Consider the following 26,463-nt stretch of genomic DNA (forward strand, 5'->3'; position numbering starts at 1 on the left):
TACTTGAATGGTGCAATGGCTATGAAAAAAAGAGGCCAGTTGCACCTAAAGAAAAGTGGGGGTAGCCTATGAAACAAGTGTGGAAGAATGATTGGGTTGAACATGAAAATTGGAATAAAGGGAACGATTGTATTAAAAGTGCTTAGGGAGGTTAGTCACTATATCCAAATATATCCTACCCGTATCTTAGCCTACATTATAACAAAATAAAGACCTCTTGATCTTGGATTGAACAACTCGATTAGTAGAGTATTACACTAAGGGCAAACTTATGGTGTATCTGTGTGGCATGTGAATGTTCTTTGCTGAGAGTGAGTGGATTCGTTCTATCGATAGTTCCTTGTTGCTTGATTTTATGTGTGTGGAAGTTCTCTCAGAAATGTGATGTGAAGGCATGTGACTCAAGAAGAAAAAGCAAATTTTCACATCTGTTTAGAGTAACTAGAAGCACGAGTGTGACATGGCATTAGAGTCTTCATCTGAGGTGTGGCTGTTACACTACTTAGATTGTTCTTTCATAATGGCGGGTGTGACATAAACTGGGTAATGCATCGAAAGATTAGGCCTAGAAGTGTGGTTCAACTTGCTCGAGGACGAGCAAAGATTTAAGTGTGGGGTGTTGATAATAGGTGAATTGGACTATAATTAGGTCCTAAAGAACCACCTTCTTGTATAGTTTTTATGGTAAAAAATGATAACAAAATGCTCTGATTAGTGCTTTTCATGCGTTGCAGGCTATATACAATAAAAGAAGTCTATGGAGTACTTTTGGGATCAATTACGGAGAAAAAAGGCCAATCGTACAATATCCGCTAAGTGCACCACGCGAAGGTAGCAAAACTAGAACTGGAGATGGACTGCCGCGGTTGGACCGTGGCAGAAGGCTGTTGCGGATTCTGAGAGGCTAGTTGGCCGCGGTCATGGTGTAACCGTGGTAGGACCGCGATAGGAAGCGGAAAATTGAGGAACTGAAGTGCAAAAACACGGGATTTTTAGCCTAAAGCCCTATATTAAACAATAGAATAGGCCCAAAGGAGGCATGTAATGTTTTAGAGAGTACTTTGATAAGAAAAACAAGTGTGAGAAATCACCCAAAACATCATATTTTCTTCTTCTCTTTATTTTTCTGGCAATTTTGATCATGCGTATTTTCAAAGTTTATTTACCCATTATCATGAGTAGCTAAATCCTTTGTCTAGGGTTTTGATGGAACCTATTGAAGGATGAACTTCTTGATTATGTTAATATAGTTTGCCAGTTTAATCTCTATTTGTTCAACTACGTATTTGTTGTAGTTAATTGACAGGATCCTCAATTAGTTGTGCCTATTTAGTATGCATAACTCGGGAGAGAGTGCATATTTAGGTGATTGTTGAACAACACCACTCCCAAAGTATAAGAGGGATCTATAACTGCGGGTTTAAAGATGGGATTAGGGATAACGAAGTCTTGGGTGCAATCTAAAGTGAACTGTAATAAACAAAGCCAGCTAGCGTATCTCGGGAGAGTGCATCTAGTAAATTATCGTGATTACTCAAGAGAGATTCACGATAAAAAGAGTGTTCATGATTGATAGAGATGTGTTGGTAAATCTGTATGAAACATAAACAGAAGGGATTCCATCAATAGGGGAAATCACTACCTTAGAACCTTCTCATTATTGTTCACAACTTAAGCATATTTAGTTTACAACTGTTTATTGACTTTCAATATTAGTTATTAAATATACCATCAACTGTTATTCACAACGTTTAGGGAAGTTGATTCTAAAGAATTTAGTAAGTCCAACGAAAGTAATTGATAGGTTAATTCTCTGTGGATTTGACTCTGGGCATAAATACTCAGGTTATATTTGCAACATCCGCATTGTCCTTTTATAAGGCATAGTTGGGCGTGATCACTTGGTCGACCACTATGGCCAGATTTTGACCTATACAGTTAGTCCCTTCGTCTGTCGAGGTCGTATCTTAGTGGGCTCGACGGGCGAATTCTATTGATTCGAGAGTTAGGAGAAATCTGAATGTTTACACCTTGAGCGAGATTTTTAGGTCGGGGTGATGGCGTAACGCTTCAATGATACATTTGGATCGTCACATCCGTTCGGAGTTGAACCGTTGTGCTGATTCGAAACTTCGTTTGTAATCATTGTCACTATGACACACGTTCCCTATGGATTGAACCATTTCTCATGCCCTATTAGTTTTGATTGACGACTCTCGGGTTTCCCGCTCGGTGCATTTATGTTCCTATAAGTAGCGGAAAACACCATTCAATTGGCACACCTTTTCGATCTATCAAAGGAGCTTTGTGAGTCTTTACCTTTTCTGATACTTCAGATTTTTAATTCACTCTCCTGTTAGTCGGAAATTGACATCACCGTCTTCCCTCTTACTTCCCTTTGCTTATTCACTCTGTTCAATTGAGATAAATGGCTGGTACTTCTTCCCGCGTTGGCAGTCTTGCCGAAGTTTCGGCGTCAAAAAATGATGCTCTTACTCCCGGAGGAGTGGAGGTGGTGGAGGATGAGGGGGTTCCAAAAATGGCCGAAATATTGCCCCGTCCGGGGAAGCCATGGACTAATTTTAACAGCCCTGCCGAAGAGGAACCGGAGCCTGTTTCCTCTATTGTGGATGAAGCGGCGATTGCAGAGCTTAAGACCAAATGGGGGATTCCACACCATGTTGAGATGTTGCCGGCAGTAGGAGATGATATTATACATTTTGACCGCCCAGGATATTGTGTGTTCTATGCTTATCCTTCTATTGTCGGGTATATGCTTCCTCTCTCTTCCTTGGTGGTAGACTTCTGCCTTTTCTACGAGGTATGCCCGACTCAACTTTCGTTGTACTTATACAAACTGTTCCTTATGCTGCTCAAGTTCGCGGAGCTTGCCGGTCGGGAGATCACTCTGGGGCATATGCTCAATATTTTTTCCCCTCAACTTATTCGAGGCACTATGATACACATGGGCTATCGAGGAATGAAGAGTCTGGTAGTGAAGATGGATGACATAGCCAATCGTCGTTTCTACGAGAACTATTTTTATATGCGGACCGAACACCTTGTGACGGACTCTGCAGGGTTCCCTGAGAGGTGGAACTTCGCACATAAGTTTTTGTATCTCCTGTCGGAGTGATGGTCGACCGCCATTCTTCCTCATATGGTGGGAGTTCGCGAATGGGCATCTTTTTACGAGACATACATATATAAGCCCCTTACTGGTAAGCTGACTTACCGTAGCTTTTCTATTTTTCGCCTTGCAATTTGACCGCGTTGCTTATATGACCATTACCGTTATTAGGGAGAGTGCGAAGGGCGAGGGATCCTCCGCTTGCATTCCGTGCCGACGTCTTCCGCTCGGCCTGCACCAAGGTCTGTTGCCCGAACTATAGCGAGGGTTGCTCAAGTTGAACCTACGACCGGAGCCGTATGCATGGAAACTGTTCCCAAACTGGGACTCCGGCTCCTACCACCCGCTCAATGGGTGAGTCTTCCCGTGCTGAGGACGGGGAAGGTCCGTCGATGAGACAACGAGTGAAGTCCAAAATGGCTCCCCTAGCCGCAGTATATTCAAAGGGAAACATTCCCTTGACGGTGTTTGAAATGGGTGGTGATGCTAACCCGGCCGCAAAGGTAAACCCGACGACCGTGACCAACCCGATGATAGAGGCTTCGGCTGCTACTATTGATTAACAGACTACTGCGACGGGAAGTCAGGACCCCGAGGCCGCTGTTGCTACTTTGGGCGGGCCTTCGTCGTTTGGATCGAGTCGTGCTTCTTCTTCAGCCGCAGAGAGGGGAAAGGGTATCGTTGTCGACGACTACGAGTCTGAATCCTTGATCCTGATGATGTTAGAATGTTTGAGGAGGGCCTTACCCACACGGTGGTAAGAGCGGGAGGTCCGTCCTGTACACTTGAGATTCCGTCGGAGATTAACCTTCTTGGGGACACGGAGAACTTGGTACCGCAGTTTGACATTTTGTGCTCTGCCGCAGAGTGTGAGGCTCTTCGGGACGTCTGTGACGTTGATTTGATGCATGAGATGGTTGTTATGGGCCTGAGGGTAAGTTTCTCCTCTTTCATTTTTGTGTTCCTTTTGTTTTTGGCAACCTTGACCTTTACCGACTCTTTTCGTCTTTTTTGGGCTTTCAGTCATACATGGTGGAGATTGAAAGTACTCGCAGGGCCGACACTCGGGCCAAACGTTTTTTGATGATGTTGGAGAAGTATCGGTGCTACCGTAACAAGTGTTGTAAGATGCACGAACGACTTAGGGCGAACGCCTGTAATCAATCTCTCGGCGAGGACTGGAGAAGAGGTATCAGAAGCTGATGCAGGCTATTCGCAGGAATAGCGAGCTCGAGGAGCTACTTCGTGTAAAGGACGAAGAACTTAAGTTGGGAAAAAGGGTCACCGTAGGGTGTGAGCATCTTCAGGCAAAGGTGCTGTCATTGCAGTCCGAGTTGGATCATAACGCCATCAAAGTCGAGGCTTTGAGTACATAGTGGATGGGGAAATTAACCGAGCTGGAGAGAAAGGTCTCCGAGTTGGAGAGAGCCGAGAGTGCTTGGGCGTAGGCTTCAACGATGGCTGCGGCATTGGAGGACACTATCTGCGTCCTTCAATCCAAGCAAGAATCCGAGAGGGCAACGACTATGCTAAGGGAGGCGAGGCTCGAAGAACACATTGGCGAAATTGATCGAGAAGCTTCAACCTTGGGAGATCGGGTTGCTGCTCTTGAGGCCGAAAAGGCGCAATTGTTGGCCCAAGTTGAATCTGTCTCCGTCGTTGTTCCTTGCTATTTGCTCGAGCTCTGGGTCCATGTTGAAGCCCAGCGTGACATATACAAGAGATTGTGAGAAGCGGGCAATGTTTCTGAGGCCACTTATGAAGGAGCTCGGGCGAAGGTACGCGAGGCTCGTGTTAATTGTGGCTACGATCCTACGACACCGGAGGCCAGCAAGGATGTTCATCCTGAGGAGGAATTTCCTGGAGATGGTGATGGGGAGGACGACAGTGATGACACCGAGTGAAAAGTTGTTACCTTAGTCTTTTTTTGTATTTTCTGTACTGGACCGGTTTTAGCCGTGTATAATCTGCGGCAATTTGCGCAACTGTCTAAATAAAAGGAATTATCGTCGTTATACGTTCTTTGTATTTCTCTCCCTTCCCCTTGTTTCATACATCTTTAGCGTAGATTTTCGGATTTTTGCATGGTGAATTCCTGAATTTTTAAGGAAGTTAATTTTAACCGGACCGATTAGGATTTCGTCGTGTGAGTCCAAATGGAGTCTCATCGGATTCGCCTATTTGGGCGAGATCGACTTTTGACTTATCGCTTTAAGTAGATTCATCCTTGACTCCAACGTGGTTATATCCGGATTCATTGTTTTGGATAAATTTAGTCTTGACTTGAGTCATTCGAGTGGGATCAAACTATTGTTGATTTGGCGATGGCCCTTGGCCATAGGGGTGTTATTTCGAGCTAATGTCAAAATGTTAACCTGTTATGATTCGAACGAGGTCGAACTCTTCTTTTTGGCGATGGCCCTTGGCCGTAGGGGTGTTATTTCGAGCTAATGTCAAAATGTTAACTCGTTATGATTCGAACGAGGTCAAACTCTTCTTTTTGGCGATGGCCTTTGGTCGTAGGGTTGTTATTTCGATCTAATGTCGAAATATTAATCCGTTATGATTCGAACGAGGTCGAACTCTTCTTTTTAGCGATGGCCTTTGGCCGTAAGGGTGTTATTTCAAGCTGATGTCGAAATGTTAACCCGTCGTAATTCGAGTGAGGTCGAACTCTTCTTTTTGGAGATTCACAGGCTACTATACTGTTTGTAGACATCAGAGAGGATCTTGGCGTATTTGATTTTGCTTCTTTTTTTAGAAGAGTTTCGGGTGTCCCCTAGAGGAGTCCCAGTTTTGCTTAACCTCTGTGTTTTCTGGGTGAGTCCCAGTTCGCTTAATTTCTGCATTTTTTTGGGTGAGTCCCAGTTCGCATAATTTCTGCGTTTCCTGTGTGAGTCCCAGTTTGCTTAATTTTGCTTGTATTGGAGAGTATGATGTCAGAGAGTATAAAATGTTGTTATTTTGCTAACTGGGGGGGGGGTACCGTATGTCGTTTCATGCATATATTGGAATTTCCCCGTATCTAGTCCCTTCATCGTCCGGCCTGGAGAGCTCATCGCTAGGCGGGGTGATGAATTATCCCTTGAACTTGGATACGTCCCCCTCATCGCCTCGTTAAAAACCTCCCCGAGAAAACCCAATTGGGACAAAACCCGGGTGAGGGAAACGGAGTACGACTTAAGGAGCGTCATTTTTCAGAAGTTGAAGTGTTTGAGATGGGCGATATTCGAGTTATTTTGTAGTAATTTTCCTTTCAGTGTCTCTAATTAGAATGCTCCTTTGCTCGCTTGCCCGTGCGGCGCTTGTGTTCCTGTTTAAGCAAACAACAGAAGGTAAACCAAAATGAGATTTTCCTTACCTCGATCCAATGAGTCGGTGAACGACGATAGCCTTATAGCGTTGCTCACTCTGCCTGGCGTTTAAGTGGGTGATGGAATGGTGGTTTTTAGATTCGGCGGTTGTATTCAACTCTCCTTTCCTTTTTAAAGGTGTACTAGCTCAGCGTGGGTTGGGTTAGCCCTAACTGTTGCGGTGTAAAAATTGAGTCACAGTTCGATTTCATCTAATTCGTACTCATAACAGGGGAGACATGTCGTATCTTGTTCATGGATCATCCGATGTGTGTGGGGGGGGGGATGTCAGAGTAGGGCAGGATGTGCCCATTCTTTTATAGGATTGAGCAGCAGGTGTCGTCCTCTCGTGTGGGCTTTGCGTGGATATTGGTTATAACTTCTGCTTTTATGTAGCAGGCTGATCTGGGTTAGCATGTGAGGTTTGCTTACCACTCTTTTGGGTGGGGTGATTATGTTTCACCGGCTTTGGATCTAAAGGAAACTAGAAAATTTGGCTAAGAAATTCCCACATACGGCGCCAAATTGTTTGGGCAAAAAAGTTTAGGACTCTTTTGCCAAATTCAATTATCAATAATAAAGAAGGTAAATCTTAGCCAAACATAATTAACTTCGGATCCAAACATACATAGCAGGAAATAACGAAAGATTAGAATGTACCAGATTTATTGATGTCATAATCTTATATTAAACACAAGAATTGGGCTTACATCAGAGGCAGAAAAGAATTACAGGTGAGAGAGCAAAGAGGAAAATCCGAGCCACTGTTTCTCGTGTGAGATCCCTTTTTATTAGTGCTTATACCCATCTATATATAGTTCCTAGAACTTCTATTAGTGTTCTTTGACCAACATGCTTTCCTACGAATGTCCTTTTCGTCATTACTCGAGTACAGTATTAACTTGACATACGCTATCGATGATTTGACCCCGAGGTCGGTCGTGGTGTTCTTTGCTATTTCACCACCTGGGCGAGCTCCCAACTTGGTCGACCACTATGGTGAGATTTTGACGTATACAACCATATGTATGTGAGGTAAGTTTGTTTCGTTTACTTTTCTACGGTTGTTAAGATGTGTTTATTGTATTGATTATTGAATATTTGGTTCTTCATGTTTAATCTGGACATACTAGATCTAATTTAACACCAAACGATTGATTTTTAATTCGATGGCAACTTGTTGCTTTTAACAGTAATATCCTTGACTTATATTAAGATTATTCAATCGTACACGATCAAAGCTAAATAGCACAACGTAATTTTCTTTTTGTTACACTTGTATTAATATTTGTCTTATTTTGCTTTTCAACATCAGTTTGATCAATTTAATAAAAAACAAAATCATTGTCTCAATTAAATACTATTAATTGACGTACCCTTTAAGTTAAATATCAAAAAGGATACTCTTGAGGAGTTTTGAAAAAAGAGATACTCCTAAACATTGAAATGGGAGTGTGTGAAGATTGGGAGCAGTGTAATCTTTCTTACTATTTTTTTTGGTTTTCATCCGATTTTCGGCATCCGCATTGAAGTCCGATTATATCCGGATTTACATTGCGTAGGGCTTCATTCGAGGTTAAGCGCTCCCTGCCAAGGATTTTTTCATACTTAGGGCTCGAACTCGAGACCTCTAGTTAAGGGAAGAGTAGTCTCATCCACTGCACCACATCCTTCCACATTGGATAGGTATTTTCTTTTCATATTACGACAGGGGTGAACACAACCCTTATCATCAACTATAATATTTTCGGCACGAAATATAAATAATTATATAAATCAATTAAAAGTCCAAAAAATACTGAATTAAGAACCATAGACGGCTTCACGCAAAGTCCTATTCATAATTGGGCAAAATACAAAATTGTTCCGTGGACCGATAGTAATATCATAGACACTTCACAACTTCAGGCAAGTATGCAGTGGCTTATTTAAAGTTGGTTAATAGGCTGAAACTAATTATATTTTCTAACATATATATATATATATGATCAAACATGTTGTTGTATATATATATATATAAAAAAAAGTAGACAATACAAAAGAAAAAAAAGTCAAAGAGAGAAAAAAAGATAAGCGGAAGAATTCATCTTTGAATTTTTTTTGTTATGACGTAAGTGCTTACGTCAGCATTTCTTATGACGTAAGTGCTTACAACGGCAAGTTGAATTCTTTTCTTATGACATAAGTGCTTACGTCGGCAGGGCATTCAAATGCCTATAAAAGGAGTCTGCATTTTCATTTGTAGATCATTCCTCAATTTCTTATTTCTCTTCAATTAATAAAGAACTTTTCTTTGTGTGATCGTGGAATAAGCAAAAATTTAACGAACCATGTAAATCTTGTCTTGTCTTCTGTAATTTATTGCTTTTCACTTTTAAATATTTTTTCTCTTCTATTAGCCTGACACGCTTCCCAACAACTGGTATCAGAATGCAGACAATGTAATTCTGGTAGAAAAGTATGGTATTGGTGCAGGTACTATTCACAAGAATAATGTGACGCTATTGATCATCATTATTAACACTATTCATTAACAGTGATAGTACTACTCACCAACAACGATTGTTGTCTACCTTATACGGTTGTAATATTTTTTCTTACACGGAAGTATTCGACTTTACTATTCACAAGCACTATTCACATAAAAAATTGAGAAAAATGGCATTGGAAGAAGGGAATGTTAAGATTGATAAGTTCAATAGCAAAGATTTTGGATTCTGAAAAATGCAAATAGAGTATTATTTGTACCAGAAAAAATTATACTTACCTCTGACCGAGATAAAACAAGAGAATATGACCAAAGCGGATTGTGATCAATTGGATCGCCAAGCTCTTGGTGTGATTCGTTTGACACTAACACGAAATATGGCGCTTAACATCATTAAGGAGAAGACCACTGCATGCTCGATGAAGGCGTTATCAAATATGTACGAGAAGCCATCTGCTTCAAATAAAGTCGATTTGATGCATCAATTGTTCAAGTTAAAGATGACAGAAGGTGGATCTGTCACGGAATATATCAATGAGTTTAATATAATATTTAAGGCAAAGTCAGGGCATTTATTCTACTATCATCTCCACTGGAGAGTTGGTCTGCAACGGTAACTGTAGTTAGCAGTTCATCGAGAAGTACCAAACACAAATTGAATGATATCAAAGACTTGGTTCTGAGCGAAGATATTAGCCGGAGAGAATCAAGTGATTCCCCAGGATCTGTTCTTAATACCGAAAGTAGGGGAGAATCAACCAAACAGGACAAAGTCATGGTCGTGGCAGATCAAAGTCAAGGAGAAGAGGGCAATCCAAAAATCGCAAGGACATTACTTGTTGGAATTACGATAAAAAGGGTCACTACAATAGTCAATGTAGAGAACCAAAGAACAAGAAGGAAGAAAATTCAGCAAATGCATTTGCTGAACAAGTCGGTGATACACAAATTTGTTATGCAGAGAGTCCAATCGAATATTAGATTCTGGACTCAGGTGCATCCTTTCACTCTACATCATGCAAGGAACTATTGCATAATTATATTGCTGGAAAATACGGAAAAGTTTATCTAGCAGACGACGAACCTCTGGATATTGTCGAGAAAGGTGAAGTTCATATAAAGACTTCACAAGGCATGCTATGGAACTGTAAAATGTCCGACATATTCCCGGCCTCAAGAAAAATCTTATATCTATGGGTCGGATTGACAGTGAAGGAGTCCTTAATTTTTTGAAATCATAATTAATGTAATTTTACACGATATACTAACTTAGTTATCATTTATTTTAGGTTATAGTAAACGAGTAATCTATCTATCTACATCTATACTTTGTTAAAAATAAAAGTCCCTTAGCTAAATATCGTTCATCATGTTTTATTTTTTAAAAATAGGTTTCACATTCTAATATATGAAAATTTGAAATCAACTAAATGGTTATTTATTTAAATCTTTTTTTATTTAAAATATGTAAGAATTTAAGACTTTCAAATTAATAAATATTTAATTCGTATATTAAATCTTTCTTTAATTGAAATGTATAGGAATCCAAATATTAAAATTTTTAAAATCGAATAAAAATTCTTAATAGTAAGTCATAGAGATAAAAAACACGACTTATTTTATATTTTATTTGAGGTGAGATATATAGGTAAATTGTATGATACGTGATCATTTGCAATATCTCAAATTATTACCTAATTCTAGCATTTTAAAAGATAAAATACCCCTAAATTATTATACACCTAAATAATTCACTAATGAATCAGTTGATCAATTCGATAATTAGTCGTGATAAATTTAGTCAAGTAATTTTTTGTTTAATATTATCCATTTAAAAGTAACTTCATTTATCAGCTACGTTATTTGTCCTTGATCGTGGATGCAATTTCATTTGTAATGTTCTCCTTCAATTAACTAACTAGCTTAGACTTTTATTTTACAACTTAGATATAGTTTTTTATCTAATATTTATGCTATCTTTTACAAAAAAAAAAAATACCTTTGAGATTAGTGTTTATTAAAGGGAAACTATCAAACTATGTTCATTTATAAGTAACTTATTACAAAAATTGGTCAATTCATAAAATACTACTAATATTAGAAAAATATTATCAATATTAGACAATTAGCTATTTGTAGCACAAAAAAAGGTCAAATTTTTGCTTTCTTTTGGGTGAGTGTTATTAGAATAGATTGAGTATATCTTAAGGAGCTTGAATCTCACTTGTGGGATGATTTGATGGAGTTTTGAGGTGGTTTGAGTTGAAAATTTAAAGTAATTGATGAACATGAAAAAAATATGTGCAGCATTTGTATATCACATATGTATCATATATGTATTAAATGTGTATCACATATATATCCATGTATAATTGTGTGTGAGATACATGCGTGATACACGTGACGCAGAGGAATTTTCGAACTCGATTTTAACTTGAATTTTGATACCAAATCACCTCTACTATTCCTCAAATTTTGTATATTGGCTCATCTATATGTTTTTAATGAATTTCAACCATACTCATTGTATATTGACTCATCTATGTGATTTTTGGAGAGAAAAAATCTTATTTATTTGAGTTTTTAATTTTTATATATGCTTTACTAGTTTTAATAAACCTATGATTAATAGTTAGAGGTTGATAAATTAAGACTTATTTGAGATTTTTGTAACATTCCGTCTATTAAATGAAGTTAGTACTATTACCGTAATGCATCTCTTAAATAAAGTTAAAGCCTCTTTTTATACTAAAGCGAACTTTTTTTAAAATAAGCAATTACTAATAGACATTGTTTAGTTGTTCGTTCCAAACTGACAATTGTATCCATTTTTCTGCCAACTGTTTAGTGTGTGTCAGTAACTTAACTTTGTTGTAATCTAACATAGATTTCTCCAAATCCCATTTGATTCTTCTTTCCTGAATAGGATTCTTCTCTTCAATTCAATTCCTTAATTACAAAAATCTGTCTTTCTCTTTATCCCTCTTCTCCCCCCAATTTTCTGTCCAATGGTAGCAGTACCAGCTTTCTATTGAACAAGGTTAGACAAGTAAAGCTGATTTTTTATTTTATTTTGTGAACATCTTTCAGTTGATCAAAACGACATTCATGTTTTCTAGGTAAAAAATCTCTGTTTTTTTTTGTTATGATTCTTGTGATTTCTTTAGAATTTTATGCTATTTCTTCTAAAAGGGTTTGTTTTCTTTAAATTTTTGGACCAAGAAAAAGAAAAAAAATCATCTATCTGCATTCTAGTTTTGATTATCTGAACTAAACCAGTGGCTTATGTTGATTACAGTGAAGTGGGTCTCAGGTAATTAACTTTTGGCCTATATATATCAAAGAACTTGAAATGAAGAAGAAGAGGGGCAGGCCCAAGAAATTGAAGAAAGAAGAAATAGCAGAAGATTGGTGCTTTGAATGTAAAGATGGAGGAGAGCTAATGATTTGTGATTATGGGTAAGTTATTTTAGTAAAACCCATTTTATTTTGATACGTCGAAACAGTTGAGGTAGGCGCAAGCTAATCTGAACATAAAAGTTACAGTATTTGTTCCTTCTTTTCGGGCTTTACTTTGGTCAATGAAAACGTGGACATGAAAGGTGGGAAGTTTAATTTTTTTCTGGGTTGAAAAAGACACCTTTACTAAATTTAGGTCAAAATTGCCCCTCTGCATGGTGGGAGGTAACTTTTTGTCTTTTTCCAGAACCCTAGGTTGTGTCTTGTCTTTTTCTATATTTTGCGTTACTGGCCCTAAAAGATTCGTTGATTACAAAAAAAAAAGTTCTTTTTTTGTGAAGTAATAGCCACTGTTTGGCTTTCTGGGGAAAGGTTGTTTCCTTTTCCGTGACCAACCATAAATTTCTGTGGATAAACTCAAGCTTGCTTGCAAACATTGTTAGTTGGTTCCAATAATTTTAAAAAATGAATGAAAAATGGAACAGGTTAATTCATTCAGTTTTCAGCTGGGACTTCTTTTATTAGGAACTTGTCAACTTGACTTTTATGAAAGACAAAGTCTGTAGATTTACAGATGTCCACTAGCCTTGGATGCTAGAGTGGATTGTGTGTGGACAGTAATTCTTAACCTCATGCTCTACTTACTGGCACAATGTATATACCTTTGAAAGAAAGGGATGGCATAGTAATTCTGGTCAATATTCCTTTAGTGGAAGGATAAAGTAAGAGTGTATCTTGGAATGTGAGGGGATGAATCACCCAAACAAAAGGTCCATTGTTGGGGGATGAATATGAGGGGGAGGGGACGATGACTTACTTTGTTGATGCTATAGTCCAAGAAGTGTAAAAGGAGGGAGGTGATTAGCTTGAGGGAATGCGGGACCGAGAGAAAAATGGAGGTAAAAAAAAGAGGTCCGTGATAGCAGTTCTCAGAAATTGCATGGAAAAAATAAGGGAGGTTCCTGATGATTTTTCAATCTTTTCTAAATTCAGAAAGGTGTGCTTCGCTGAGGCGAGGATGCCTTGTCAGCGACTAAAAATTTAAAAGTTGGGAAGTTTTGGTGCTTTTTGGAATGTATATGGGTCAGTGGGTAGGGTCTAATTAAATTAGAGGTATTTGTAGGCATATAAATTTTATTAAAATTAAATTCACAAAATAATTTGGACTATATTTTAAATTCAAGATATATTGGCCAAAATAAATATTATGGGCTAATATAATTGAATTAATTATATAAGTCCAACACATATGGGTTAAGTAAATAAGTCTTAATCCATTGGGCTAGCCCATTTAATTGGGCTAAAGGGATGAGCCCACTTCATTAAGCCCAAGATGACATCTTCCTAGAGGCCTAGTTTGGTGCCACGTGTCAAATGACGTGACACACCAAGTCAAACAGAAGAGCCAATAGGATCATGCCACGTGTCAAAATGGCAAGGCATGCCAAGTCACATTAGCAGGCTAATGAAATCGCGCCACGTGTGCAAGTGACATGTTCTGGCCAATCAAATGTGGCCATGTCACACTTCAATTTGATTGGTCGGAAAGAGTTTGTTCTTATCACAACTCCTCCCTTCCACAACTACAAATAAGGGTTTTCATAACCCAGAAAAGACACCAGAAGTTATAACAAGAAACAAGAGCAAGCAATCAGTTCAAGTTCAAGAAATCAAGTTCAAGCTCAAGAACGAAGAACGAATCAAGATCAAGTTCAAGCAATCAAGCTCAAGAACAAGATCATCATTCGTGGAAACAAATATAGATTCAAGATCAAGCTCTAAAGCCCTTGAATTTATTTACTATTGAAAAGAAGAATCAGAGGATCCATAGAGATTACAACAACTACTACTAACCTAGTTTGATCCCAACATGTGAGGTCTAGGGAGGGTAGTCTGTTGTAACACTCAAATATTCAAAATAAAATACTACGATTGTTGCGATATTTTCGGTCTTGATTTTATTTTCTCTATGCAAATTTATTGTCTACAAATTCTAGCATGCCCGGTGGGACAATCTCTACCTCTCATCTCAACTTTTCAATCACCAAAGTTCAAGAACATTGAAATGGCTTCGAAGAAAATCAACTCCAGATCAACATCCACCAAGGCTGCTAACTCCAGGTTCTATGCTGATGTGGAAAGCATCCTCGATGTCACCTTTGGAAGCTTCGGACCAGTTACGAGGAGCAAAGCAAGCTCTTTAGGACAACAAGCACCCCAAGTGCCGTCCGCATCAACCCCTATTTTCGGATCTTCATCCTCAAAAGGAGCAAGATCTTCCACAAACGCATCTGAAGGAGGAAGCGATGTTGCTGAAAAGATCAAGAAAACTCTTGCTCTGCTTGACCTCTCCGGATCCAAGCACTCTGTTGTGAAAGAAGATGATGATGCTTCAAGTGACGAATCCTCCCCACTTACACCACATAGCGTGAGTCAATCAAGGATCAATCTGCGTGGAAATCCATGCTACTCTCAGTCTTCCACAACAATCATGCAAGCCATGGTGACAAATACTTCATCTGTGGAGGAGCAGTTGGCAAACTTGACGGAAGCAATCGCTGGATTGACCAAATGCATGCAAAATCAAGAGGCTAGAATTGACAAGCTAACCGACAGGGTGAGAATCTTGATGGAAGAAGAATCCACCCATGCACCCGGCAAGCTCCTAGAAGTTCTAGAGAGTGACTCTCCCCCAAGACCAGTAGCATCTACTAAAGTTATCCCTATCTCATCTGAAGGGACGATTCCAATCGATCAACTGAAGGAGTTCATTGAAGGAACCATTAAGAACAAATATGAAGTTGTTGCCAAATCCTCCCTTACATATGCAAAGCCATACACTGCAAGGGTCGATATGTTGAAGATGCCTGCAGGCTATCAACCTCCAAAGTTTTAACAGTTTGATGGTAAAGGTAACCCAAAGCAACATGTGGCGCACTTCGTGGAGACGTGCAACAATGCTGGGACTTGTGGAGATTACCTCATTAAGCAGTTTGTCCGCTCGCTAAAAGGAAATGCTTTTGACGGTACACAGACCTCGAGGCTGGATCTATCGATAGCTGGGATCAACTAGAGCAAGAGTTCCTCAGTCGCTTTAATAGTACGAGACACACTGTGAGTATGATAGAACTTACAAATACTCGTCAACGAAAGGGGGAACCAGTTATCAACTTTATCAATCGTTGGAGGAATGCAAGCCTAACTGCAAAGACAGACTTAGTGAAGCTTCAGGCAGAGAGATGTGCATCCAAGGCATGTATTGGGGATTCCGCTACATCTTGCAAGGTATCAAGCCTGACACATTTGAAGAACTTGCAACTCGTGCCCATGACATGGAATTGAGCATGGCCTCCGCTGGAAATGAAAGGCTGCCCATCTATGAACCTCGCAAAGGGAATGACAAGCAAGAAGTCAGGAAGTGGGGCAAGTTTGCACCCAAGTCTGAAAGCAAAGAAGCTATGAATGTCAACACATCACCTGTGAAGTTCACAACGAAGGTGAGCAAGAAGCAGAATATGAAATCCACTTCTTTTCAAGATAAGCCATGTGGAAAGTTGACTTTAAAAGAAATGCAAGAGAAAGAGTACCCATTTTTGGATTCTGATGTGCCAGCTATTTTTGAAGAACTCCTCGAGTTAAGTCCCATTGAGCTTCCGGAGATGAAGCGACCAAATGAAGCTGGAAAAACAAATGACCCAAATTACTGCAAATACCATCGACTTGTGAGCCATCATCTGGAGAAGTGCTTTGTCTTCAAGGACAAAGTCATGGACTTGGCTCGCTAAAAGAAGATCGTGCTTGAAGATGAGAAAGCAAGCGCAAACCAAGTCTCTATCACATTTGGCTTATTTAGTCCGGATGAATTATGCGGTATTAAAGAAAGTAAAGATGAAGAATTACTGGAGAATGACAAAGCTGAAGTCAATCAACCTGAGGATGATGAAGGTTGGACATTGGTGACTCGTCGTAGGCGCCACAAAAGGAGCCCACAGAAAGGATCAATGGAACAACCAACAAGGAAAATAATGGTGAAAAGACCGAGGAGATGGAATCCAGTTAAGCACGTAAAGAAAGCAAAAGTGGAGGTGCACCACCCTCAAAAGCCACGACATCCAGTGACCTTGGAGGATTTCTTGCCATGTTGGTTCCGCATGAAGATTTCCCGTGATGATATTGAAGCCTCTTGTTGCAATGCTGATAAAGGGGAAGAAAAGAGTGATGACCTACCGTTAGCACCATCTTCAGAAAAGCTCATCGAGTCTATTCCTCAAGAAGCTAATGCGTGCGAGGAAAAGGTTACGTTCACAAACGGCGATCTTCTACTAGGTGACACTCTTGACAATCGCCCATTATACCTGGTTGGCTATATGCGCGATGAAAGAATAAATCGAATTTTGGTTGATGGGGGATCCTCAGTGAACATTTTGCCAATTCGCACTGTGAAAGAACATGGTATTCTCATGAGTGAACTCTCAGAAAGTCGTGTGATGATCCAAGGATTCAACCAAGGGGGGCAAAGAGCCATAGGCGCGATCAGGCTGGAAATCACCATTGAAGATATGCAATCAAGTGCATGGCTACATGTGATCGATGCAAAGACTTCATACAATGTCTTGCTTGGAAGGCCTTGGATACATGAGAACAAAGTGGTTCCATCTACCTACCATCAATGTCTTTCTCCACAACTAAAAGAGTCGAAGTGACTACTGGTAGAGTCAAAGATGTTACCGAGGAGGTACAACCCAACGCGAATAAATCTTATAGAGGGGGTATTGCATCTTATCGCAAGAAAGTGAGTCATCCGCTCCAATATGTCCCTAAAAGGAAGAAAGATAAGGGTGAATCATCTAATCTCCAAACTAACACGCTAAAGGAGTTAACTCTTCCGGTAATACGAATTGAGGCAGTAAAGTTGTCCTCGAAGCCGCTTGCAGGGTTTGTAGCCCAAAATCGTTTGCAGAATGTGGCACTCCCTACAAAGCGAACAAATGAAGGTTTTGACCCTAATGCTTACAAGCTATTTGCAAAAGTTGGATACAATCCTAATGAGCCGTCAAAGTTAGGGAAGCTCCTATCAGAAGCTACAATGAGGCAACCACGTGAAGGTTTGGGATACAAGCAATCCTCACCGGTGCGCATCTCAATAAGAAGAGCGAGCAACAATTATATCACTGTAGAAGATGAGTCAGCCGCTTCTAACAAGCCTTTTGTCTTTGATCGACTTGGAAAATCACCTGTGAGGACCTCCGTATGTTGAATGATAGCGGATTTCCAAGAAGATATTCTCCATATCAAGATTTGTTCCTCTAAGATTTGTCCATATCAAGTTTTGATTCTCTAAGATCTTTCCATATCAAATTTTGATTCTTGTTTTATTTTATTTTGTATAATCCCAGATTTTATGGGATTTTGTTAGATTTTATGGGATTTTGTTTCTAACCTCTTCTTGTATATAAAGCCATGTATATGACATTCAAAAATATGAATGAAATTATTCAAGTTTCTTACTCTTTCCACATGGTATCAGAGCCTTAGGCTTATTACTGACATATTTTTTTCATTCATCCATCTTTTCATCACATTTGTCCTCTTTATTCCGCCCAAGAGTTGAAACCATTTGAAAACCATGTCCGAAGAGAGTACTATTGCGAATACTCCAGTCTCTGAAAATGTTTTTGCCACTGTAGAGCATAGCTCTACAGCTTCAACGGGAGATTTACAAAATATTCAAGCCTCTTATCGGTTGAATGGGAAAAATTATCTAAAATGGTCTCAGCTTGTTCGTACCTTTCTAAAAGGTAAAGGGAAATTAGGACATCTCCTCGGTACATGACCATCCAAAGAAGACCCCAAGTTTGATGCATGGGATGAACATGATTCAATGGTGATGTCATGGTTATGGAACTCCATGCTTCCAGAAATTAGTGATACTGTTATGTTTCTGAATACTGCTAAGGAAATTTGGGATGCAGTGAAGGAGACATACTCTAAAGTTCATGATGCTGCCAGGATCTATGAAATAAAAACAAATTATCTGCAACAAAACAGGGAGCTTGATCTGTCACGTAATATTCTAACCTTTTATAGGGGTTATGGCAAGAGATGGATCACTATCAATGCATTCAAATGCGTTAGACAGACGATGCTGTAATTTTGAAAAGATTTATTGAAAAAGAAAGGATTTATGATTTTCTTGCAGGGCTAAATGCAGAGTTTGATGTTGTACGAGTGCAAATTTTAGGGAAAGAAGATCTGCCATCATTGAATGAGACAATGGCCATTATACGGACAGAGGAAGGACGGAGGAGTGTTATGCTTGAAACTCAAATAAATGAAGGATCAGCTCTTATGACAAAAGGGATAAATAAAAAGGAATCTGGAGTTTCACAATTGGAGAGCACCATCAAGCCCGCAAGTTCATTCAAACCGATTGTCAACAGGGACAATCTTTACTGCACTTACTGCAAAAAGTACCAGCACACGAGAGAGATGTTGGAAACTCAATGGTAAACCTCCAACCAAGAATACTTTTGATGGAACGCAGGCACACATTGCTAACAACCCTCAGGTTAATAAAAAAAGTCCATTAGTCCCAGAATTCAACAAAGAAGATATTGAAAAATTGAAGACATTGCTGGAATCTCTGGAGATATCATCTTCGGCAGGTAGTTGTTCAATGGCCTTTGCAGGTATTTCTTCCACTTTTGTTGCTAATGCTAGAGACAAATTTTCTCCAATGTGGGTGGTTGATTCCGGGGCAACTGATCATATGACTTGTTCCTCCCATCTCTTTATATCATATTCACCTTGCCTTAGCTATAAAAAATAACTATAGCCGATGGTTCAGTTATTACGGTAGCTGGCCAAGGAGACATACAACTGGGAAAGTCTTTGATACTTAAGAATGTTCTTCATGTCCCAAAGTTATTTGCATATCTCATTTCTGTCCACAAAGTCACCAAAGATTCCAAATGCAAAGTAACCTTTTTCTCTTCATATTGTGCATTTCAGAAACAGGACACGAAGGAGATAAATGCGTGCTAGTGAGAAAGGTGGTCTTTATTTTCTGGATTTTCACAATGGTGGAGATACAATTAAGAATTCCTTATCTAGTTCATTCTTGTCTGAATCTGTTATGTCCAATAAAGAGAGAGTTTGGCTCTATCATCGTCGCTTAGGTCATCCTTCTTTTTATGTAATCAAGCTAATGTTTCCATCGTTATTCAAAAATTTGGTTGTTGAGTCTTTTCATTGTGAAGATTGTGAAATCGCAAAACATAAATGTGTTGCCTTTCCAATAAGCAACAAAAGATGTCAGACTCCATTTTCTCTTATTCATAGTGATGTATGGGGACCCTCTTCCATTCCTAATATTTCTGGTGCTAGATGATTTGTGTCATTCATTGATGATTGTACAAGAGTAGCATGGATCTATTTGTTAAAGCAAAAATCAGATGTCAGCCACGTTCTTCCTACATTTTTTAATCTGGTTAAAACCCAATTTGATGTGACAATTAAAAGATTTCGTTCTGATAATGCCAAGGACTACTTCAATCAAAACCTCTCTGTTTTCTTAAAAAATGAGGGAATTATTCACGAATCTTCATGTGTCAATACTCCTCAACAAAATGGGATAGCGGAGAGAAGAAACGGTTTGTTACTTGACATTACTAGATCACCATTGTTTCACAAAAGGGTTCCAAATCAGTATTGGGGGGAAGTTGTTCTAACTGCTGCATATCTTAGTAACAGAATACCATCAAGAATTCTGAAATTTAAGATTCCACTTGATACTCTTAGGAGTTTCTTCCCGAATTTCGAATATTCTAGTAAATTGATTTCTAGAATCTTTGGGAGTATTGCCTATGTTCACATTCATTCTCAGAATAGAGGCAAATTAGATCCACGTGCTCCTAAGTGTGTTTTCATTGGATATTTTCCTACTAAAAAAGGATATAAGTGTTGCCAACCATCAACCAAGAAAGTTTTTTGTTTCAACTGATGTCACATTTGATAAAAGTGAGTCATTTTTTAAAAATTCTTACATTCAGGGGGAGTCATTGGATGGAAAAGAATCTCTAGACTTATCACTACTTGATTTGTCTATTCCTAGCCATGACAAATCCTTATCTATGTCCTTGCCTGAGTCATCATCTCTTAACTCATCTGAGTCTCTAAATCCTAATGAACCTATTGAGTCTTCTAATCTTGATATAGATAAAGGAATTCAAGAAAGTAATCCACCATTGCAGGTTTATTCCAGAAGAAAGAGGCTAACTGATCAAACTACTCAACCACAATTATCTCCTCATGTTCCTGCTCCTAATACCTATCCTGAACCTGTTGAACCATCAGAAACACCAAACCAAACTGATCATGAAGATCATAACCAACCAAATGATCTTGACCTTCCCATTGCACTTAGAAAAGGAACCAGAACCTGCACACAACACCTTTTGTGCCTTTCCTTGACATATCAAAATCTATCCCCAAGCCATAAAGCTTTTCTCAGTAACCTCCACACAATTCCTGTCCCAAAAAATTTGTCTGAAGCATTAGGTAACAAAGAGTGGGAAGAAGCTATGAAGGTGGAAATGGAAGCATTGCACAAGAATAAAACTTGGGAAATGGTGGAATTACCAAAAGGGAAAAAGTCGGTAGGGTGTAGATGGGTGTTTACCGTGAAATACAAGTCCGATGGGTCCATAGAAAGATTTAAAGCACGTTTGGTAGCAAAGGGTTACACACAGACCTATGGAATTGATTATTTGGAGATTTTTGCTCCAATGGCAAAAATGAATACAGTGAGGATCTTATTGTCATTGGCTGCGATTTTTAATTGGAACCTACAATAATTTGATGTTAAAAATGCTTTTCTACATGGAGATTTAGATGAGGAGATCTATATGGAGGTACCACCTGGTTTTGAAAGCAAGAAAGGAATGGTATGTAGACTGAAGAAGACACTCTATGGACTAAAGCAATCACCCCGTGCATGGTTTGGAAGATTTACAAAGGTTATGATCAAGCTAGGCTATCGGAGAAGATACATAATTTGAAGAATTGTTTACTCAAGGAATTTGATATCAAAGATCTTGGAAAATTAAAGTATTTTTTGGGAATTGAAGTAGCACATTCTAAACAAGGAATCTTTATTTCCCAACAAAAATATGTGCTTGATTTGTTGAAAGAAATTTGAAAATTAGGGTGTAAACCAGTGGCCACACCAATTGAATATAATCATGGGTTGTGTAATTCTCCCGAAGATTCTGTGGTAGATAAAGGCTCGTATCAAAGGCTTGTAGGGAAATTGATCTACTTGTCCCATACAAGGCCAAACAATGCTTTTGCTGTAAGTGTCGTTAGCCAATTTATGCATGACCCTAGAGAAATGCATCTCCAAGCGGCGAACATGATTCTACAATATCTTAAAGGAAGCCCCGGAAAAGGAATACTATTCAGAAGAGGAGGAGACATGGTTTTAAAGGCTTATACTGATGCAGATTATGCTGGTTCATTAGTGGATCGAAGGTCAACTTCTGGATACTGTACCTTTTTAGGAGGAAATCTTGTGACTTGGAGAAGTAAAAAACAGAATGTGGTGGCCAGATCAAGTGCAGAATCCGAGTTCAGATCTATGGCAATGGGAGTTTTTGAGTTGTTATGGTTAAAGATAATCCTTGATGATTTGAAAATAAGATGGGAAGGACCTATGAGACTATATTGTGACAATAAATCAGCAATAAGTATAGCTCATTTTCCTGTACAGCATGATCGCACTAAGCATATTAAGGTAGATAGACACTTCATTAAGGAGAAATTAGATAGTGGACTCATCTGTACACCATTTGTATCTACAAAGATCAGTTGGCCGATGTTTTAACAAAAGGACTGCCAAACAATGTGTTTCAAGACCTGATAAGCAAGCTAGGAATGGAAGATATCCATTCACCAGCTTGAGGGGGAGTGTTGAATGATAGAGGATTTCCAAGAAGATATTCTCCATATCAAGATTTGATCCTCTAAGATTTATCCATATCAAGTTTTGATTCTCTAAGATCTTTCCATATCAAATTTTGATTCTTTGTTTTATTTTATTTTGTATAATCCCAGATTTTATGAGATTTTGTTAGATTTTAAGGGATTTTGTTTCTAACTTCTTCTTGTATCCATCTATATGACATTCAAAAATATGAATGAAATTATTCAAGTTTCTTACTCTTTCCACACCGTGTTTGAAAGATTGGGTCCATTAAAGAAGGGGAATAAGTTTCGGAGAAATTTTCAAAGCATAAGAACACCCGCTTCACCCAAAATCCAGGAGATCTCTAAGGATTTCCAAAGTTTGGTTCCTTCTAGAATGAGGCGACAAACAAAACTTGTGGTTTCATGTAAAGAAGTACTGAAGGTAAAGCCATATACTGTGGTCTACACTAAGGAACGTGACGAAGATGAAGAAAGTGTGGGTTCTTCGTATCATGTTACTGTACAAGTCGAGAATGTCGTTCCATTTTCAATGGAGGATAATGCGGAATTGGAGGATGCTTCACCGTGTTATCACATATTTTTCAACGATGGGGACCCTCAAGAAGATGAAGATGCGAAGGATGCTCCACCTAAACTTGAAGAAGGAGTGAAGACGACAATTGATGCCTTAAAAGAAGTTAACCTTGGCCCCGATGAAGAACCAAGACCCACCTACCTAAGTGCTTTACTAGAAGCTGATGAAGAGATCACTTATATTGAGTTACTCAAGGAGTTCAGGGACGTCTTTGCTTGGAGTTACAAAGAGATGCCTGGCTTGGACCCGAAAGTAGCAGTCCATCACCTTGCAGTCAAAAATGGTGCTTGCCCTGTTAAACAAGCTCAAAGGCATTTTTGGCCGGACTTGGTTCCCTTGATCGAAACCGAAGTTAACAAACTCATCGAAGCTGGCTTTATTCGTGAAGTTAAATACCCAACATGGGTTTCAAGTATTGTCCCTGTAAGGAAGAGAAGTGGCCAGATTCGAGTGTGCGTTGACTTTAGGGATCTTAACAATGTGTGTCCCAAAGATGAGTTCTCGCTTCCCATTCCAGAACTGATGATCGATGCTACTACTGGGTACGAGGCAATGTCATTTATGGACGGTTCATCAGGCTATAACCAAATTCTCATGGCGCCAAAAGATGAAGAACTTACTGCATTCCGTACCCTCAAGGGTATTTATAGCTACAAGATAATGCCTTTTAGCTTGAAAAACGCTGGTGCTACTTACTAAAGGGCTATGCATAATATTTTTGACGATTTTATCCACAAGAATGTCGAATGCTATGTTGACGACTTGGTGGTAAAATCAAGAGAGAAGGACGACCACTTGAAAGACTTGAGAATGGTGTTTGAGTTGCTCCGGAGGTACCAACTTAGGATGAATCCATTGAAACGCGCCTTTGGAGTTACTTCCGGAAAGTTCCTTGGTTTCATTGTTCGACATCGAGGGATTGAAATTGATCGAGCCAAAGTAGAAGCAATCTTGAAAATGCTCGAGCCTAGGGACATTCACGAATTGAAAAGTCTGCACGAAAAGTTAGCGTACCTTAGGAGATTCATCTCAAACCTAGCTGGGAGGTGCCAACCATTCAATCGCCTTATGAAGAAAGGTGTCCCTTTCAAATGGGACCAAGCGTGTAGCAATGCCTTTGAGAGCATTAAATCCTACTTGATGAAGCCTCCTGTTCTGGCAGCCCCTATACTTGGGAAGCCGCTGATGTTAGACATTTCAACACAAGAAAGGTCTGTTGGAGCGCTGTTGGCCCAAGAAAATAGTGAAGGGAAAGAAAACTCCCTTTACTACTTGAGCAGAATGATGACACCAAACGAGTTGAATTATTCGCCAATTGAAAAGTTATGTTTGGCGCTGGTCTTCTCAATCCAAAAGTTGAAGCACTACTTTCAAGCTCATGTCGTTCGTTTGGTTTCTAGAGCAAATCCCATCAAGTTCGTGATGTCCAAACCTGTCCTTAGTGATCGACTAACAAGGTGGTACCTCTAGTTTCAACAATTTGAAATCGTGTACATCTCAAAAGGCTATAAAAGGACAAGCGTTAGCGGATTTCTTGGCAGATCACCCTATACCTGATGATTGGGAGCTAACTGACGAACTACCTGATGAGAACGCCATCGTCATCGAAGTTCAGCCTCCGTGGAAGATGTACTTTGATGGTGCTGCACATCTCGGAGGAGCTGGTGCTGGTGTAGTATTTGTCACTTCTCACGGTGAAGTTCTGCCCTACTCTTTTACGTTGGCGCAACTCTGCTCTAACAACATTGTTGAGTATCAAGCACTAATACTTGGGCTCGAAATGGCTGTCGAAATGAAGCGGTTGTAATTGCAAGTCTTTGGTGACTCTCAGTTAGTGTTTAATCGGCTTTTAGGTAGTTACGAGGTCAAAAATCTGAACTACGCCCATATCATGATTACGCTAAAAAATTAATGGGGTGGCTCGGTGATGTGACTATTCAGCATGTGCCAAGGAAAGAAAATAAGAAGGCTAATGCTTTAGCTGTCCTAGCTTCATCGTTAATCCTACCTGATCAAGCGCAAGTTACTATCTGCCAAAAGTACCGCTGCCAAATGAGGCGGAGGGGGAAGAAAATTAACTCAAGCATCTCGTCGCTCTTTCTGAAGTTGAGAAAGAAGAATGGCGACAACCCATTATCGACTACTTATGCCATGGGATACTTCCAGAAAATCCGCGGAGAAGAACTGAAATCCGTCGTCGTGCACCTCGCTTCCTTTACTACAAAAATACCCTATACAGAAGATCATTCAAGGGAGTACTCTTGTGATGCTTAGGGGAAGATGAAGCACTCCAAGCTTTGCAAGAAGCGGATTCTGGCGTATGTGGGTCACACCAGTCTGGACCAAAGCTCCACTTCCATATAAAAAGGATGGGATTTTATTGGCCAACGATGGTAAAAGATTGCTTGGACTACGCTCGAAGATGCAAGGCTTGTCAATTCCATGCGAATTTTATTCATCAACCTCCTGAAGTGTTGCACCCGACTGGGGCATCCTGGCCGTTTGACGCTTGGGGATTGGATGTTGTTGGACCACTGCCAAAGTCCTCTGGAGGGCACCTATACATCCTGGCTGCAACAGACTACTTCTCAAAATGGGTTGAAGATGTAGCTCTTAAGGAAGTAAAGAAGGAAAATGTTGCAAATTTCATCCGAGTAAACATTATTTATCGCTTTGGCATTCCTCGTTACATAATAACGGATAATGGAAAGTCATTCGATAATAGGTTGATGAATAAGATTTGTGATCTCTTTGGCTTCAAGCAACATAACTCTTTGATGTACAATGCTGCCGCCAATGGTCTAGCTGAGGCATTCAACAAAACTCTATGCAACTTGCTAAAGAAAGTCATCTCCAAATCCAAACGAGATTGGAATGACCGTATGGAAGAAACTCTATGGGCATATAGGACGACTCACTGCACGCCAACACAGGCGACTCCCTAGTCACTCGTTTATGGAGTCGAAGCCGTCTTGCCACTTGAGCGTCAAATACCTTCGTTACGACTGGCTATTCAAGAAGGGATTATTGATGAAGAAAATGCTCGACTTCGATTAACAGAGTTGGAGGTTCTCGATGAGAAGAGGTTGGAAGCTCAACAGAGTCTTGAATGTTATCAAGCTCGATTGTCTCGCGCCTTCAATAAAAGAGTTCGCCTGAGATCCTTTCAAGTAGGAGATCAAGTCCTTACCGTACGAAGACCCATAATTACTTCCCATAAACCTGTAGGGAAGTTCACTTCAAAATGGGATGGGCCATATATCGTACAAGAAGCTTACTCAAGTGGGGCTTACAAGTTGGTTGATGCAGATGGCACGAGAATCGGCCCTATCAATGGAAAGTTTTTAAAGAATTATTATCCTTGAAGTTGCAACGCGTCTTGACGCATGAGCCTAAATTGCATGTTGCTACACTCCTGGCCCGCATGAGTCTAAACTGTGTATGGCCCCCACATAAAAAAAGGAGTTTGCTA

General features: G+C 39.6%; 1 protein-coding gene across 2 annotated transcripts in view; it reads left to right on the top strand.

The window, feature by feature from the left end:
* Positions 1-11,722: 11,722 nt before the first annotated feature.
* LOC107811222 (zinc finger CCCH domain-containing protein 19-like) overlaps positions 11,723-26,463 on the top strand; it is a 37,577-nt gene continuing 22,836 nt past the window's right edge. The window contains exons 1-2 of one of the 2 annotated variants that reach the window (XM_075217529.1): positions 11,723-12,090; positions 12,270-12,430. In XM_075217529.1, coding sequence (XP_075073630.1) covers positions 12,324-12,430 — 107 coding nt within the window. In that variant the 5' untranslated portion in view covers positions 11,723-12,090; positions 12,270-12,323. The remainder of the gene's footprint in view (positions 12,091-12,269; positions 12,431-26,463) is intronic. The other variant, XM_075217530.1, reaches the window with a different exon arrangement.

The sequence above is a fragment of the Nicotiana tabacum genome, chromosome 7 (genome assembly GCF_000715075.1).
Source record: "Nicotiana tabacum cultivar K326 chromosome 7, ASM71507v2, whole genome shotgun sequence".
NCBI classification, from domain to species: Eukaryota; Viridiplantae; Streptophyta; class Magnoliopsida; order Solanales; family Solanaceae; genus Nicotiana; species Nicotiana tabacum.